Consider the following 15,183-nt stretch of genomic DNA (forward strand, 5'->3'; position numbering starts at 1 on the left):
TCCTACAGGAAATCTTCAGGTGCTCTTATGGGAATTTCAGTTTGCCACTCCTTCCTCTTCTGGCAAAAGCACACAGTTGTACCATTAGTTGACTGTTCTTTCCAAAGCAAATTTATATAAACAACATTTTTCTGAGCTTGGGAAATGAAGCTTACAGAATGAATTACTGTGCAAGAAACTGATGCCTTTGTTATTGGCTTTCCTGTGCTATTGTTTTTTTGTGCTTTAGAAAGCCTAACACTATTAAAGGAACTACACAATTTCTTTTAAGTTTCTGGTAAGAGAGAAATGCTTTCTATGATACTATCTTTTATGTAGAAAGTTAAATATATTGTTTAATTTATAATAATTTTAGGTTGGATTTATAAGAAGCCAGGACAGGTGAGAAATGGAAAACAAATGGTAAATTTTCTGCATATTTTATTTTCATGACTTAATCTGGACACTCAAAATAGTTGTAAGCATGAGTTTTCTCCTTTAGCAATGTTTTATTATCTTAATAATTTAATTATGATGAATTTATAAGCTAAGTTCTGGTTAATTAAAAAGGTAAATAAGTTAAACCAGGTTGAAAGATTTATGTCATAATGGTTTTAATGTAAGCAACCTTTGTGATGATTAAAATAAAAAAACCCAATCTGTAGAATTAAATATATATTCCGAATAAAACTTTTAAGGTAAGTCACTTAAATATTAGCTCCTAGATCCTTTGACCCGGACAGTGATTTAATTTGGTATCATCTATATCTCAAAATATTAATAATGTGTACATATGTATATAGTATGAAATACACAGAAAATATCTCTCCAATGATCAGTTTATTACTTCTTAAATTGCTGCATTTATGACTGAAGTACCCACAAACAAATTAAATTTGAAAATTTTCAGATATTTTGTTATTTCAAATTATATAAAAGGAAACCATATCAAATAAAAGTACATTTAACAACTGGAATTTTTGTCTCTCTCACTTATATAGCCTGATCAGGTTATAGTCTTTGACTTTATCTTATTCAGCTAAAAAATTTGTGGATAAAAAATGTTCTCAATAGTAAAATTAATAATATTCCTAGAGAATGTCACTTGCAATCATTGTCAAAACAAAGATAAAGCAACTTTTAAATATGTAAAGAAGTTTAGGGCAGCGCTAGTATCTTTATGAATAACACAAAGATTGTAAAGTAAACCTTACAGTCAAATCTCTCTTTCATGCGAAAATCACCAAAAGTAAACAATCTTTGAATTTTGAATAATGAAAATAGAAAATCCCAGGGTTGCCATCTTTTAATAAATCCTAGGGTTAAGACAAATATTTACCCTCCTTCCCAAGCCTATGAGCTTCCCCCTTTATTTGGTCTTCAGCCTTTCTCTGATGCTTCCTTTCTCCAACTTCTTTGGTTTGTCTTTTCTACTCTAATCCTTGTATGCATTTATTATTCTGTACCTATTTTTCTTCCTCCTTGTTCTCTTTTCATCCATCCAAATTTCCCTTCCACCTCTTTGTTAAAGTAATAAAAAATCTCCTCTACATATATTCCTTCCTTCTCCTTTTGACATCTTCTGTCAAAAAAAAAAAAATCTATAGCAAAAATTTACATTTGTCCATGGCAGCAGACAAATACCCACTATTCTCATTTCTTATAGTGCTTTATTTTATTTCACTTAGTGTTCTGTCACTTGTTACCCATTTCAGTCTCATTATTCTCTGACCTTAATTCTTTTTTTTTTTTTTTTTTTGAGACAGAGTCTCACTCTGTTGCCCAGGCTAGAGTGAGTGCCGTGGCGTCAGCCTAGCTCACAGCAACCTCAAACTCCTGAACTTCAAGCGATCCTCCTGTCTCAGCCTCCCGAGTAGCTGGGACTACAGGCATGCGCCACCATGCCCGGCTAATTTTTTCTATATATATTTTTAGCTGTCCATATAATTTCTTTCTATTTTTAGTAGAGATGGGGTCTCGCTCTTGCTCAGGCTGGTCTCGAACTCCTGAGCTCAAACGATCCGCCCACCTCGGCCTCCCAGAGTGCTAGGATTACAGGCGTGAGCCACCGCGCCCGGCCTCTCTGACCTTAATTCTATTATCAAAGGGAAAGTGCTCCCAATAAAGCCTCTAATCATTTCTTAATTTCCACACTCAATGGTCTCAGTTCACTTCTTGTTCTACTAGAGAATTTATTTTTGCCTTATATTATTGTGGCCCTGTACTTCACTTTGTCCTTCTTGAATACCTGTCCTGTCCTATGTCCACACACTCAGCTTTTCAGCATCCCTCCTGCTTCTCTGATCACTCTGCTGGGTATCCTTTTCTGGGCTCTCAGTAGTCTTTCTTCTGTTTGCGTCAGGGCCTTGGTTGCAATAGGAAATTAGTTTATTGAATGGATATTGTCTCTAACACAGAAAAGTTGCTAGAGTTTGAAAAACCAGCTGGAAAAATGGGCAATAATAGAAGGAAGCAGGACAGCTGGTCAACAGCAAAAATCATGTGCCAACTTAGTTCAATGAAAGCTCCTCTTACTACTGCTCACTTTCAGATGCCCTAACTGACAATGTCAGTGTCATTGTGGTGGATGCAGGATACATTTGCTGGAGCCTTGGTATGTCTGCCTTGGCTTTTTTTTTCTTTGCCACCAGAATTCTCCTTTACCTCGTAATTGTCTCTCTCTCTCCATATTCCAAATCTAGTTTGGGTGGATTTGACTGAGCAAACATATATCAAGTCCCCTTAAGCTAGGTGCTAGGGGGATGCGAAAGTATCTTGCTAGCATTTTTGCTTCTAGAGTGGGTGGTAGCCTCTGCTGAGCACCAAGAATCACATGGTAGAAGAGGGGATCAGGTGTTTGTCATCTCATAAATGACATGTAGAGCAGTCCCCCATTATCTGCAGGGCATCTGTTCCACGACCCTCACTGGATCCCTGAAATCTCAACTGAATACTTCATATACTGCACTATGTTTTCTCCTATACATAGTACCTGTTATGAAGTTTAAGTTGGGCACAGTAATGTATTAACAACAGTAACAAATAATAAAATACTACAATTACAGCAGTATACTCTGATAAAAATTATGTCAATGTGACCTCTCTGTCTCAAAATATCTTATTGTATGTAATATTTTCAGAGTGCTGTTTGTCACAGGTAACTGAAACCGTGGAAAGCAAAGCGGGACTACTGTGCCCACTTTTTTACCTCTCTAACACCTCTATCTTCGTAATCATCCCTTTCTTTTGTATACATTGAAATGGATAGTTCATCTATAACTATGCCTTCAATGATTCCCATGACTCCAAGGTCATTCATTTTTTAAAATATTTATAGACATATGATAGTAAGCATATCTCACCTAAATGTTCAGAGGACCTTCCTTCCACATTTTGCCAATGCTCCTAAACCTTTAATCTGAGTATTTGAAGAACTTCTACCCAATAACCAATTGACTGATATCTCCTTCACTAACCATCCCCTCCACGCATAATATGCACCGGTCCTTAATGACTCTATATTCTGCATTCTTTGAATCTATTACTTTTTTCTCCTCATCACTTCTAATGCCATATGACTCATGGTCCAGTCACTTCACATACATTTGAATCACCTTGAGAACACTTTGAAATTAAGAATGCTAGGTTCCATTCTTGTACTACTGTGTATACACCTACTGTATTACCTTGTAGTCTATATTTCTCACAAAGAGCTCCCCCAGAGCATTCTCACGTGTAATCTGTTTTGGGGGAAGCCCTGGAAAATAGTAGCAGTTTCCTGATAAGTATTGCTGATTCCATTTTCCCCTTCATGCAATCTGTTTTCTACACTTCCAAATATTTGATTTAAAAAATATCTCATAATGCCACTCCCCATTTGAAAATTTTCAGTGCATGACCGTTGCCTGAAAATTAAAGGTCAAGTTCCTTAACATGGTATTTAATTCTTTTATTAATACTGGACCTTCCAATATCTTTTCCCTGATGCTGAATCCATGTCCAGACACAGGAATTCCTTATTGTATTCAGTCTTGTCCTAAAAAATTTAGCAGATGCTCAGAATGTATCTACTTTTGTCTAAATGCATTAAATCCTACACATTTTGAAAGGAAAGTAATTATATTTTAATTCCTTTCTTCTATTTCCTAAATAGTTTACTTCAGTTTAATAGTAATAAATAAATTTAAAAGGTGATCTGATAAGAGTTTCATTTCAATTTCACTACCCCAATTTCAACTTATACTCATTATTAATGCATAATGAATATATAGTTTTTACATTTACTGCACTTTATTTCAGAAGACACCATGTGAGGACATGGAAAAGGAAAATGCAACATTGCTGACAGAGTTTGTTCTCACAGGACTTAGTCAACAACCAGAGTGGAAAATCCTTCTGTTCCTGGTATTCTTGGTGATATATCTCATCACCATTGTGGGGAACCTTGGTCTGATTACTCTCATCTGGAATGACCCTTACCTGCACATCCCCATGTACTTATTCCTTAGATATTTAGCCTTTGTGGATGCTTGGTTATCTTCCACAGTGACCCCCAACATGCTGGTGAACTTCTTATCCGAGAGTCAGATGATATCTCTGTCTGAATGCATGGTACAATTTTTTTCCTTTGCAGTCAGTTTAACCACAGAAAGTTTTCTCTTGACATCAATGGCGTATGATCGCTATGTAGCCATATGCAAACCGTTACTCTATCCAGTGATTATGACCAATGAACTATGCATCCGGCTATTAGTCTTGTCATTCCTAGGTGGCTTTCTTCATGCCATAATACATGAAGGCTTTTTATTTAGGTTAACCTTCTGTAATTCCAACATAATAGATCACTTTTACTGTGACATTATCCCATTGTTAAAGATTTCTTGTACTGACACTTCTATTAATTATCTCCTGGTTTATATTTTTGCAGGTTCACTTCAAGCATTCACCATTCTGACTATTCTTGTCTCTTATACATCTGTTCTCTTTACAATCTTAAAAAAGAAGTCAGTCAAAGGCATAAGGAAAGCCTTCTCCACCTGTGGAGCTCACCTCTTATCTGTGTCTTTGTACTATGGCCCTCTTCTCTTCATGTATGTGCTCCCTGCATCTCCACAAACTAAAGATCCAGACATGATAGACTCTCTATTTTACACTGTTATAATTCCTTTCTTAAATCCAATTATCTATAGCCTGAGAAATAAGCAAGTCATAGACTCATTGAAAAAAACATTAAAGGGCAAAGCTTAGGTCTTATGGTAATACTTCTTCTCTTTTTAGTAAAACAGTCACAGAATTTTTCAGGTTAGATGAGGGTATAGTTTTGTGCATGTTGAATGTTTTTTGCAATTGCAATTGTCCAAGATTTTTAATGACTTAAAGTCTTAGTATTTAATAAACTTAAAATATTTTTATGTATTTGAAAACATACATAAAATTTTAATTAGGTGTCCTCTTGTGTTAGAATATTTAAAGCAGGAAACAAAGGAAAACATTTTGCAGGGTATATGTTCTTCATTTGTTTCTGTAAAGAAAAGAAAAGGTAAAATTGTGTACCTCATCTGAGAAGAACTTGGGTATGATAAATCATACAGCAAATAGAGCTGTATAGCCTGGATATTCATATGCCGTATATTGGTTGCAGTTTTCTGTTTGGATGAGGAGAGCAAAATCCCAGGAATTCTGCTATCTATCAAATCCCACTGGCTGTTGGGATAGACTGACATCAGAGACAAGCTATTCAATCTTACCAATAAAACAATATAAAATGTATCTACCTAAATCACATATCATTATTCTTTATATCCAGAGGTCTAGTACACATGATTAAACCAGGTCATTTGCCCTTTTTGTGTTCCTCTGAGAGATACCTGCACACCTCAGGGAAGAGAGTAAAGGGATGAGAATCCAGCTGCTGTTATTCTTTCACCCCCAAAAATCTGTATTATTGTTTATGTCTTTAGTTTGTTCATTTTTATTACTCTATGATATATCTACTGTACTAATGGTTTCTTGTCAATTATTTAGTCATTTGTTTATTCATTCACTGTTATGACCCACAGACTGGATTAGTAATATGAGCATCTGGTGTCTCTTTCTTCTGCCACTTTCAAGGTCTGATTTCCTAATCAGCCTTTTCCTTGAGTGAGAAGATAGATGTGAAACCATGAGTATATGGGCAGTTACATAACCTGTCAAGTTCTACTCTAGGTTGAGTGAGTACGGAAGGGGCAGGTGGGAGCTTCTCAGAAACTCAAACTTCATCTGCAGCCCTTTCTTGTATATGTCTAGTCCACAGATTCCTCTTCTCTGGTTTGTCTTTCAGTACAATCTCAACCCACTTTATACTTTTCTGAAATTCAAGAAAATCTCTATTCTCTTTGTGTGATCCCATTCTTATTTTATAGATTTATTCCCTTTAGTAAATAATTTCTGTCCCATAAGTAGGATGTTAGCAAAAAGGTAAAATATACACTTGTGCAAATAGTGCATTTTAGCCTAGATATTTGCTTCCTTTAAAAGTAAACCCCTAGATGGTGCGTACTGCACCCACTGGGTGTTGATATACTCATCCTCTCGTCTCCCCTCCCACCTGCCCGACACCTGATGTAGGTTCTTACTGTGTGTGCATATAAATATTAATCAGTTGATGCCAACTTGATGGTGAGTACATGTGGTGTTTATTTTTCCATTCTGGGATACTTCACCTAGTAGAATGGACTGGCTTTTACCTAGTTATGACATAAATATATGTTGTATATATTTGTGCTTGTTTCAAAAAAGAAATATATATCTTAAGTTTCTAATATGAAAAAAAAAAGAAACTACATGTAATTCCATTTTGAAAGAAATATGTATATATTATTTAATGAACACACACACACACATATATATAAAGTATATTCTGTTAGCTATGCTCACCCAGTTTTCTTGCACACTGCTGATGCTGAATTTAAAAATCCATTGAAACACTAATAACATGATAGAAGTATTCTCAATTATTAATATTTTTATGAATCAAGTTGTATGTATTTCTTAATCTGGAGATTTAAAAGAATTTATAGTTTGTCTTTATATATGTACATGTATATACATATTTTTCTCATCATTTTATAATACTTTAAACTGTTCAAGAAATTGCTTACATAATTATCCTAGATGATGTGGAAAGAAATAACATAATTAGGAATTTGTAAAAACATAACAACCTCTAATCAAAACTAGAAGAATATTTCTTAGAGTCTGGGTTGTGAACTAGCTGTGATAGAATCTTAACTATTAAAGCTATTAGGTGTCTATCAGAACCTATTTTGTCTAGACTCCTTTTTGTTATTTGTTTCTGTTACAACAATATTTCTTAAAACTTCAGTGGGCATTGTAGTCATCTGGAAAGTTTGTGAAAAAATAGATTGATGAGCTCTGTCACTAAAGTTTTTGATGCAGCAATGTTTGTGCTCTTGATTTGAAAGCACACTTAGGGAACAATTGTTTTTAAATAATCAGTTAAGCAAAATTTTTCTCATTCAAATTATTTAGAGATCAGTCAATATGGGATTTCTACACAGCTTATATTCATTACCTAACTAGCACTATAGCACTATGCAATTATTCTAAAGGTTTCCATCCCCTGCTTTGTACTTTTGTCTTTATTTGGGGCAGGTTGTTCCAGAATTCAATAGGGCATCTGTTTCAAAGGTTGAAATACTGTGTATTTTTTTATTACTTTTTCATGAGAAGGAAGACTGATAGCAATGATTGCAAATCAAACTATATATGCTCATATCAGTTGGGTGAATGGGAAAGATCTCTGTCCTTTAGAAAAAAATGTGAAGGTGAATCAACATTTGAACCATTACTCTAAAATTTTCATATGGAAATTGTTCCAAGTGTATAACAATGGGATGCTTACATCATCTTAGAAGGAATCTTCTAAGTTAAATGTATTTCAGGACAATTGCTAAACAGTGGCATCAAGGTATTTCCCTCTGCTTTTCAAGACAAATAAATAAATTCACTAAGTGTATACTAAGTGTTTGTATTAGGGTTCCCCAGGAGAGCTGCTGCCACCTAGGGACTATAAGTGCTGTAGGGACCCTGGGTGAGGGGCAGTCAAGCATGAGAACTGATGCTGCCCTCTGTGAGCGACCTGTCCTGGGCCAGGTGGAGCAGCATCATATGTGCCACCCACAGCTGTGGCAAGATCCTTCCCAGCAGGCCTTGTTCAACATTTCACTGGTTAGGAAACAGCGTCGGCAGGACAGCAAAGTAAATTCAATGAAAAGAAAAGATTTGAAAACCATATGGAAGTTCTATTGTTGTCTAATTGAAGCATGCCAAAGACATGACAGACCATTTTCTTGATTTTCTCTTGTTAAACAGCCCTTTATAAATATGCATGCTGAGAAGCATAAACGTAGCAAGTGCAGCACTTTGTATGGTATACAGTGGGATCTCATTATAGTCCCGCATCTATGGAACTGGCCATGAGATCCGTGCAGACCAAAGGGATCCACTTAGTATGAAAATGAAAGTGGAGAACTGTCTGCATAGGCACATGCTGTCCAGTAAGATCATTGAATCTTTTAGCAACCAGCCAATCCCTAGATGAGACACTCAAGAACTAGAATTTTTGGAAATAAGGCTAGTAGCATCTTTTGTAGAATCTTGTAGCTCTACTACCTGAAAGCAGACTCTTTTGACACCTCTAAAAAGATTCCCAGAAGTTGCTTCTACCAAGCCCTAAGTGGCTTTGGGAGAATCACCAATGATTCAATTTTCTCCTATGCCTGTCTTTGTGCCCACAGCTGAGTTCTTCACCCAGCCTGTCGTATTAGGTGCCCATCAGGGCTCTAACACAGGGGCTGTGCACTTACTGCCCTTGTAGATAGGAGCCCTTATCCTCAGCCTAGATTCAGAGGATTGCTCTCCTAAGGACAGCCTACTGCTTTCTAAAATTGAGCCTGTTAGTACAGATGTTTAAGTGAACTTGGGAAAAAATCCATCTAACTGTTTACAGAAACTAGGGAACACATGTCAAAAGAATTTCTTCAAACAGTATACTGACAGAACCATCATATGCCTCATAGAGCTTTATACCTTCTTACAGTGGGCTAGCCCTGATACCTCTGTGTGGTCTTGTCCTCAAACAGATTTGTTGTTTGATTCTCAGTGTCTCTTTCTATAAGTGTTCAGCTCTAAGGTAATATCATCTGTAGGTGCTAAGACTGATGCGTTCATAGATGCTTGTTTCCAGTCAGGTGGGGTGTCCAGAGAAACTGAAGCCAAAGGGACTCAAAAACCCACAGATTACCACATACAGATGGACCAACCCAGAATGTGCAGAGACATTTTTGAAAATGTTCCTTCATCAAATGATGTTGCTACAGATAACTTTATAATATAAGCCACAGTTTAGTAGCAGAGACAGTAAGTCATGGTTTGCTATCTCAGAATGACCCTAAGATAATAAGAAATCTGCAACAATTATAAATTTCAGTGCATAGAATAGTGTGCTTCCGTCACAGAACATGACAGATAATCAGACACAAACCACAGATTTACTAAGTATTTAGAAAACACCTTGTCAAGTCATGTGTCTTGTCAGATATTGGATAATTGTAGCCTTTTGTCTGACCCCAATCCTGGACCTAACCTGAATCCTGGGCCTGACACTCAGCTCCCATCTGGCCCAACCCAGAATCCCAGAACAGATTTTAAAATGAAAGAGTTCTTTTTCAGCCTCAAATGTCCAGACTCAAACTGAAGAGAGTGAACTTAGCCCTATGAACACTGAACAAGTCTTGAAATCACAGGACAGAGAGACCCAAAATGACTTCCTACCCTCAGACACTTTGCTCACTCATATAGATGTAGGGGAAATTCTGACTTCTTACGCCTTGCCATGTTTGATGTTTGATGTGCAGACACATATTTCTTTTTAGACAGTAGCACTCATTTGCCTCCAGGAAATATCTGAAACACTCCAGCTTTTCTGTGAGTACTGATTCCCCACACAGACACACAAAATTTGTGCTAAAACATACCTGCTGTAGAAAGTAATGTTCAGCTGAACAGTACAGAAACAGAGTCTATGAGTTCTGGTTTTGAAATCCTGGGAACTTTGTTCTTCACCAGCAATGAAACACAAACAGCAAGGGACACTCTCTTCTAACTGATTTGTCCTGGAACATGAAGCAGTCTCAGTTCAGCTCTGTGGAAACCCAGTGTAATGTGAACTACACAGTGTTTCCAACTTCAAAAAGTGAAGTGTATGTATACGATGGCAGTTACCATGTCCTTCTCGATTTAGAAAATGGGGAATAGGGACAACAGTATTAATTCTGTTCAATGCAGTCGATGATGCAATTGTTTAGATTCTTTGCTGCTCTTTGCCTTTCAAACTTGTAAACAGGATATTTGGGTAGAAATGTGAGTATGTTATAAAGTGTAAGATGTAGACCTAAAAATAATTGTTTTCATGTTGCCTACATTTGCTCTTTCAGTTCTACTTTTTCTGTCTTTAAAACACATGTGTTTAAAAGTGATAAAACCCATAGAGTCATTTAGCTGAAGCCAAGCTTACCAGATACTAGGGTATAAACTTTTCAAATCTTCAAAATATTTTAGTAAAAGTGTAACATGCTTAAGTGTGCCTAAAATATTTGGACACTATTATTAGGAAATTCTGTTTCCCTCTAATAATATCTGAAGAAATTTGATGTTGCCACCATCAGATTTAAACAATAGTGTTTATGTGGTTTTAGACTCCTGCTTCGTACAGTTTAATCAGCTTTGAAATCTCTTTTCTGATATGAAAACACCAAGGAAGACTGTTGGCTTTTTCGGTAGTTTTCATGTAGTCAATACTACCCTTCTGTGCATGAGCTCTTATTATACCAACATAAGTGTACAGTTCTTTTGTCATAAGAGGTTTGTTACAAAATTACTAGCTTGAGAAAGTGCTGCAAGAACTTAGTATAAACAGTTATCCTTCTATATCAGAGTAAGTGATTCAAACCATGGGAACATGGGGTTGGCTGTCAGTTCATGCTGGAGTGTGGTCTACCTATATCCTGTCTATTCTCTACAGCAGGCCAGAGTGGGGCTCTGGAGTTGGTTCCCAAATGCACCCACAGGCTTGATCTGAGTTTTGTCACTCTAAATGTTAAAGAACAGTGGAAAGAGAAAAGGACATTCCCTCCCTAGATTTCAACACTTTGCAATTCTAGTAATCTTGATAAGACAAGACTGAAATGTATCATTATTTTAAAGTGAATTTTCTTCCATTTACCACTCATCACCTTTTCCTTGAATAAAAGAAGACATCGTTCAAGCTAGGATACTCTTTGTGCCTTGAGGCTAGCATTATAGAGTAGATCCATCTAAAACATGGTATTCTGCATTTTGGTGCTTAATTTTTCTAAAGAGTTTAATACCAAACAGTCTTCTTTGAAGAAAACAAAGGTGAACATATTGTTTCAATAACTGAGAAGATTTTCTGTGTTTTGAGACAGGAGCAGGATCAAGTATGCTTTGGGGGTTTTCTGTATTTAGGAAATCCTGAATTCTCAATTGTTTGTCAGGTTGTAGGCAGGTAAGAATCAATGCAGCCTCTAACTTCTCTAAATTTATAAAAAAAAAAAAATGCACGGAATTCTGGTGCTGATGGCTAAATCCTAAAAATAAAACCTAAGAGGGGACTAATGATTCATTAAAGTAAATTGATGGTTTTGCTACTAATTCCCATCCCATACCTCTAATACAAAAGAAGTGTTGATGATGGATAGATAACATGTCCTGGGAAGATGAGCTTTATCTAATAGATAAAAATTTGCTTTGGTCACAGTTGCCTATCCATATGGGTTTGAAAACAAACATCAAGCCTTGAGTACAATGTGCACTGTCTGGGGAATGGACACGCCTGGAGCTCTGACTCGGGGGGATAGGCTGTACATGGGCAACGTATGTAACCTGAACTTTTATACCCCCATAATAAGCTGAAATAAAAAAAAAAACCACAAAGAAAGACTAATTCGGGCTACTTGGATCATAACAATGGAATTAAGCATCCATATGATATTCGAAATAAAGTTGTCTTAAATTATTTACACTAAAAAAAAAAAAAAGAATTTCATTATGTTTTAGAACATAATGTCTTTACCTTAATAAGTTGAAAATTCTATGTAAGTCCTGCAAATAAAGGAGAGATGAATGTTTATAGCTTTTCGTAAACATATATGCAGTGATCTATGGCATTGAAAAAAATATTTTATTGTGTCAATGTTTTTTAATTCACCCAATGCATTTACAGAAAATTAGAGCATGTTAACAGTTCTTCAAGTGGAAATACTGTTTCGCCTCAATACCTTAGTTACTTGATTATTTGTAAAGACTAAAATTCAGTGAATAAAAAGAAGCTAGAACTCTAAAGAAACAGATATGGAAGACCTGTATTGTGAAAAATTTAAAAATTCAGAGAAATCACAGAAGTCCTAAATAAATAGAAAGATGTATTATGTTTAAGGTCAAAAGACTTAATATTGAAGAATATAAAATTTCCTCAAATGCATCCAGATACTTTATAAAATATCTATCAGAATCCCAGCAGGATTTCTTGTAGAAAGCTCCAACATGAATATAATATTCTCATCGAAAATGCAAAAGATGCAGAATAGCCAAAAGCAACTTTGCAAGAGAAGAACAAGCATGGAGGTCTACCGCTATCTGATTTCAAGACTAAATTTAGAACTTCAGTATCAAGAGAGTGTGGTATTTTTGTAAAGATAGACAAATAAAGTGAACGGAACAGAGATAAAGAAATAGACCCGTCATATATAGACAGCTGATTTTGGACAAAGGTGCAAAGGTAATTCAGTAGAGAGAAACAATAGGCTTTATGACAAATGATGTTGGCATAATAGGATACACATGAGCAAAAAAAAAAAAAAAAAGGCTCTTTGGTCCTGATAATATTCAAAAATTGCATCCAAATGGATCATAGACCTAAACATGCAACCTAGAAATACAACACTAAAATCATGAACTATAAAAGGAAAAAAATATTAAATTAACTTTAACTAAATTCAAAGTTTCTGCTTGTCAAAAACTTAGTTAAAATGAAAAAATTAAAAAAAAAAACAACTCATAGACTTTCAGAAAACATTTGCAAATTTTGTATTAGGTTTAGTGTTTGTGTGCAGAATATATAAAGAGGTCTCAGAACTCAATAATAACAAAACATAATATAAAAATTTGCAGAAGATTTAAACAGATAATTAACCAAAGAAGAAGTATGGATGACAAGTGAGAACTAGAGAAGGTGCTGAACTTCCCTGCTCATCCCACTGTAATCCTTTGTCTTTGTTTTTCCTTGGCTCCTCCCCCTTTTCCTAGTAGGATTTCTATCAGCTGAAAGCTGGGGAGCTATTAATAGTGTATGTCTGGATTTGTGCTGCAACTTGCATGAGATGGACAACTTTCCTTGGAGTTGGCTCCTAAAAGAAATCTAGATCTTTGGCCACATTAAAATTATGTTTTGATTAGCTCAGACATGACCGTACTAATCAAGGTACTCAGACTAACAAATTTTATACATATAAACTTAGGTTTGCTTAATATTTCACAAGTGTCACCTGTGGTGGAAAATAGGAGTATAAAATGTAATTTCAGTTGTTAAAAGAGCTGCCTATAGTTAATGGATGTTTATCATTTCAAAGACTGTAATGACCTATGGGACAATTTGTCCAAATCCACAGCGCCCAGTAGAAGAGCTTCACTTTATCTTCCTACAGGAAATCTTCAGGTGCTCTTATGGGAATTTCAGTTTTCCACTCCTTCCTCTTCTGGCAAAAGCACACATTTGTACCATTGGTTGACTCTTGTGTCCAAAGCAAATTTATATAAACAACATTTTTCTGAGCTTGGGAAATGAAACTTACAGAATGAATTACTGTGCAAGATACTGATGCCTTTGTTATGGCATTCCTGTGCTATTGTATTCTTTGTGCTTTAGAAAGCCTAACACTATTAAAGAAATGACACAATTTCTTTTAAGGTACAGGTAAGAGAGAAATCGTTTCTATATAACTAGGTTTTATGAAGAAAGTTAAAAATACTGTTTAATTTATAATAATTTTAGGTTGGATTTATAAGATGCCAGGTCCAGTTAAAAATGGAAAACAAAGAATAATTTTTCTTTATATTTTATTTTCATGACTTAATCTGGACAATCAAAATAGTTATAAGCATGATTTTTCTCCTTTAACAATATTTTATTATCTTGTAAATTTAACTATGATGAATTTATAAGTCCTGGTGAATTAAAAAGGTAAATAATTTAAAACTAGGTTTAAAGATTTATGTCTTAACGATTTTAAAGTATGCAATGTATGATTAAAATAAAAAAACCCAGTCTGTTGTATGAAATATATATGCTGAATAGAACTTTTAAGGTAAGTCACTTAAATATTAGCTCCTAGATCCTTCACCACAGTGATTTAATTTAGTATTATGTACATATCAAAATCTTCATGTGTACACATATGCATATATTAGGAAATATACAGAAAATATCTCTCCAATGATCAGTTATTACTTCTTAAATTGCAGCATTTATTACTTAAGTAAAGACACACAAAATGAATTTGAAAATTTTCAGATATTTTGGTATTTAAAATTATATAAAAAAACCCATATCAAATAAAAATACATTTAACAGCTGGAATTATTGTCTCTGCCATTTATATAGCCTGATCAGGGTATAGTTTTTGACTTTATTTTATTCTGTTAAAAAATTTGCGGATAAAATATGTTCTCAATAGTAAAGTCAGTAAGATTCCTACAGAATGTCAGTTGTAATCATTGTCAAAACAAAGATAAAGCAACTTTTAAATATGTAAAGAAGTTTAGGGCAATGCTAGTATCTTTATGAGTAACACAAAGATTGTAAAGTAAACTTTACAATCATATCTCTCTTTCATGAAAAATCACCAAAGGAAAACAAAGTTTGAATTTGAATAACAGAAAAAGAAAAGCCCAGGGTTGACATCTTTTAATAAATCCTAGGGTTAACACAAATATTTATCCCCCTCCCCAAACCTATGAGCTTCCCCCTTTATTTAGTCTTCAGCCTTTCTCTGATGCTTCCTTTCTCCAACTTCTTTGGTTTGTCTTTTCTACTCTAATCCCTGTATGCATTTATTATTCTGT

At 35.1% G+C, this 15,183-nt stretch overlaps 1 protein-coding gene and 1 pseudogene across 1 annotated transcript; both read left to right on the plus strand.

The window, feature by feature from the left end:
* The first annotated feature begins 4,275 nt into the window (after window positions 1-4,275).
* On the plus strand, window positions 4,276-5,226 carry LOC138386202 (olfactory receptor 5H8-like). The gene has a single exon (XM_069472486.1). The coding sequence runs from the start codon at window positions 4,297-4,299 to the stop codon at window positions 5,224-5,226; it is 930 nt and encodes a 309-aa protein (XP_069328587.1). The 5' UTR covers window positions 4,276-4,296.
* A 2,865-nt stretch (window positions 5,227-8,091) lies between these two features.
* LOC138385704 (ATM interactor pseudogene) lies at window positions 8,092-10,241 on the plus strand (annotated as a pseudogene).
* Window positions 10,242-15,183: the final 4,942 nt, after the last annotated feature.

This window comes from Eulemur rufifrons, chromosome 7, assembly GCF_041146395.1.
Source record: "Eulemur rufifrons isolate Redbay chromosome 7, OSU_ERuf_1, whole genome shotgun sequence".
Classification (NCBI taxonomy): domain Eukaryota; kingdom Metazoa; phylum Chordata; class Mammalia; order Primates; family Lemuridae; genus Eulemur; species Eulemur rufifrons.

Excerpts from the sequence above, each read along its gene's own strand:
- LOC138386202 (XM_069472486.1), top strand. The coding sequence starts at position 4,297 with ATGGAAAAGGAAAATGCAACATTGCTGACAGAGTTTGTTCTCACAGGA.